The following is a 3,511-nucleotide window of genomic DNA, read 5'->3' as shown; positions in this document are numbered from 1 at the left end:
TTCTCCTATAGAAGGAGGTGAAACTTTGAGCCTTGATATGTGTCCAGAGACTGAAAAAGAAAAATGATACATGTCTCGAGTTCCATATTCTACTTTTGTCGGGAACTTGACTCACGCTATGGTGTGTACACGTCCAGACATTTGTTATGCCGTAGGTCTGGTCAGCATGTACCAGTCCAATCCTAGAAGAGATCATTCGAAATCTATGAAGAGGATCTTGGGATACCCAAAAGGAACTGCTAATTATTCACTATGTTATAGTGGAAATGATTTACAATTGAGAGGTTATACAGATGTTGATTATGGTGGTGAACGGAACGATAGAAAATCGACATCCGGTTGTGCTTTCTTATTTAATGGTGGTACTATTTCACAAAAAGTAAGAAATAAGCTTCCACAGTGCTTTCGTCCATGAAAGCTGAATTGGTGGTTTGTGTATCTGTAGTACAAGAAGTTGTTTTGTTAAGGATTCTTTGAGCATTTTCATGTTGCAAAGAATTCTCAGGGTTCAATGATTTTATATAGTGATAGTCAAGAGGCTATTACATATACAGAGGATTCTAAGTATCATAAACCAAACAAATTGATTTCAAGTACATATAACTTCGTGAGACATCATGGCAAGTGGAGAAATAACATTGCAATATATTTCTACGCAAAGATGATAGTTGATCCTCTTACAAAATCAATATATAGAGACATATTTGAGAAACATGTTGTGGCTCTAGGTTTGTGAAGGATATGTTGAAATTTTTGTGTTGTAAAATATACTCATCGATGAATTATGATTGAGCTTATGTTGATATTCTATATACATGTGATGATATCCTAGTGAAGGATACAAGTGTGTCGAACAAGTCACGAGATTGGCTCTCTCACACGAGCAATCGCCTCTTACACTGAGGAACGTGAAGAGATGAATTCCACCACCATGTTATGACTTGTTTGTAACCCAGATGTGAGTTTATCTAAGAAGATGAGTTTGAGGATCATTGAAGAGAGAAACTCAGGTTAGACCTCAGGAGGTGTCTAGACCAAGATTTGTACGGTGTTGAATGGGTTAATAATGAGACACGCACACCAATATAAGGCGAGAACATCATAGCACGTGTTTCATACCACGTGTGCTTAGCGACCAATGGGTTAATGGGAATGGATCCCTGCTTCTTCATTGTGTGAGACCCAGAGAGTTAAAATATTGACTTTCCATTGGAATACCCTTTGACCTTTTACTGTTTCTTGAAGTACAAATCTATGTTGCTACTTTAGCATGTCACTCATAGCTATGAGTGATTCGGGAATGCAGTGCATGTCTAGGAAAGCAGTTGATTTGTGATGGATAGTTTCGAGTAGAAAGGGAAGACAACTAAGATAAATAATATAACTTATATTCACAGGTCGACCATTACACTTACCATAGGGGTAACAAGTGTAAATGTGGATAAAGTTATACATGAACTCGAGTTCACCTCTTTCGAGGATGAGGGATCGGATAAATAGCTACAGCGGTAGCAAATAATGTCTGGGGTATTGTGAGTAATAACATCCTCATGATAGTAGTGAATTATTTCCACATGTGATTAGATTCATACTTAGAGCTCTTGCAAAATCTTAAAAGGTATAGCTCTTGATGCTCGCAGGTCGCATGAATTATTTGTTTGTATGAATTACTATGTGTTATCATCAACATGGTACTAGTTTGGGTCTAGTCCCCATGTACGAAGTGGGAGATGTTGGATATGTGGGTTTGGGTTACGGGTCGCCCATGTGGACTAACCCGACCCTGTTCGAAGAGATAAAGTTGAGAAGTTATTTTAAAGAAAACTTCCACTATGTGACGTGATATATAGGGGGAGGGATCAGATTTCCTTCACCAGGTTTTCTTTCCCCCTTGAACACCTCTTGTCTCTTCTTTAACAGAGGGATATTTTTCTCTGGTTATTATCTCCCAACAAACACACAAAGCACAACGGGGACATCTAGTTCGTGGCATATTAACTTGTTTCCTAGTGATTCAAAGTTCGAGTTGGGGCAGTTCTTTTGGTGGAAAGTTCAACGATTCTTCCGCTGCGTTCAGGTACACAATTCGTTGTTCTTGCCCTGCTATTTATTCTAACAGTCCACCATGTAGAATTTGTGCTTCCCAACACCAGTTCAATGGGTGGAACACTAGGGCCAATACGAGTGCTTCCAAAACTTGTTCTATTATAACACACCTTGAAAGGAGCCACGGGTTTCACCCTTCGAACCTTAGCAAGCGATTTGACAAATGCCTTTATAAAAGCATTGTAAATCGAAGTCTCTAATTTTGTGTTAAGGATCAACATTATTGATTTTTGTTCCGCCTATGCCATCTTTAGTGATGGTCAACAATGTGGTATTTATTGGCACTACATTACCATTTATTTTAATAGAAGTCACTCAAATAACGTAGTCCGTTGAAGGCTCACCAATGAAATAAGATCCTCCAGTACTAACAGGGTTTTTGAGAAGTGGGGTGTAAACAAGTCATTTTGAAACATCCATTCCAGGAAGAAAAACATAAGGACTATCACCAAAGAACATAACTCTATGAGAATTTGTGGATGAGCTAAAGCATATAGCGAATTTTCGGGGTACACAAAAAGCTTTAGCCAATTGAGTAGGAAATCCTACATAACCATTTCCAAGTCCAATAGTCCCTTTGACACGCTTTGCTAGTCCTTCAAGAAGAGAAGTAGGAGCACAGTCAAAAACTACTCCATTTGCTGATACAAATTTACCAGGATTTGACCCATTAGTGGATTGAAGTGAAACAATATGCTGAGCAAGTTCACCACCATTGCTGGTACGAATAAATGGGTTATAAGGAATATGTGAACAAGTATTATTATTGCACCCTGGTGAAAGAGGATCAAAACACGATTCAACACAGGCACCGGATAATGAACGTTTACAAGTGACAGAACCACAAGGGACAGGTTTATAAGATGAGCTAACATATCCCTTTTCACAATCAACCCATAAAAATCGTTGACCAAGTTAATAGTAAGTTTTACTGGCACAAGAGGTGTTCTTTGGTTAATGACAGTGACATATTGTTTAGTGGCTTCATCTTTGGTTACTGGAAAAAGAAATGCTCGAGGTCTCAGAGGTGTTTTGGCTGTGGAATGGGAAAATAATAGGAGCAAAGAAACAAAGAAGGATAGAGAATTTATTTTGGAAACCATTGTTATGTTATTGAAAGTTGAGAATGATTGAGTGAGTAGAATATGAAGAGCTAGTATCCTGATCTATTAGTGATGTTAAAGCTTCTTTAATTTGATTCTTGGTGATTTATGACAGGACATTATTTTCTTTGCAAAGGGGCAAGACGAAAGCTCAAAGAAAGCTATTATAGTTCATTTATTTGAATTAGATACAAGTTTCCGTGTAAGAATTCAATGATGGATGAGCATTGACTATTGTATAATACATACTATTGCTGCTAGATCATTTCGTCCAAACGAAGAAAGAAAATGAATGGTGGAAA

The 3,511-nt window shown here is 37.9% G+C and overlaps 1 protein-coding gene across 1 annotated transcript; it reads right to left on the bottom strand.

The window, feature by feature from the left end:
* Positions 1-2,418: 2,418 nt before the first annotated feature.
* On the bottom strand, positions 2,419-3,209 carry LOC132644011 (probable aspartic proteinase GIP2). Its single transcript, XM_060360550.1, has 2 exons — positions 3,039-3,209; positions 2,419-2,985 (listed from the first exon to the last, which is right to left on the bottom strand). The coding sequence occupies exons 1-2, from the start codon at positions 3,207-3,209 to the stop codon at positions 2,509-2,511; spliced, it is 648 nt and encodes a 215-aa protein (XP_060216533.1). The 3' UTR covers positions 2,419-2,508.
* Between the last annotated feature and the right edge of the window lie 302 nt (positions 3,210-3,511).

This window comes from Lycium barbarum, chromosome 6 (genome assembly GCF_019175385.1).
Source record: "Lycium barbarum isolate Lr01 chromosome 6, ASM1917538v2, whole genome shotgun sequence".
Classification (NCBI taxonomy): Eukaryota; Viridiplantae; Streptophyta; class Magnoliopsida; order Solanales; family Solanaceae; genus Lycium; species Lycium barbarum.
This window is presented reverse-complemented; position numbering and strand designations above follow the sequence as displayed.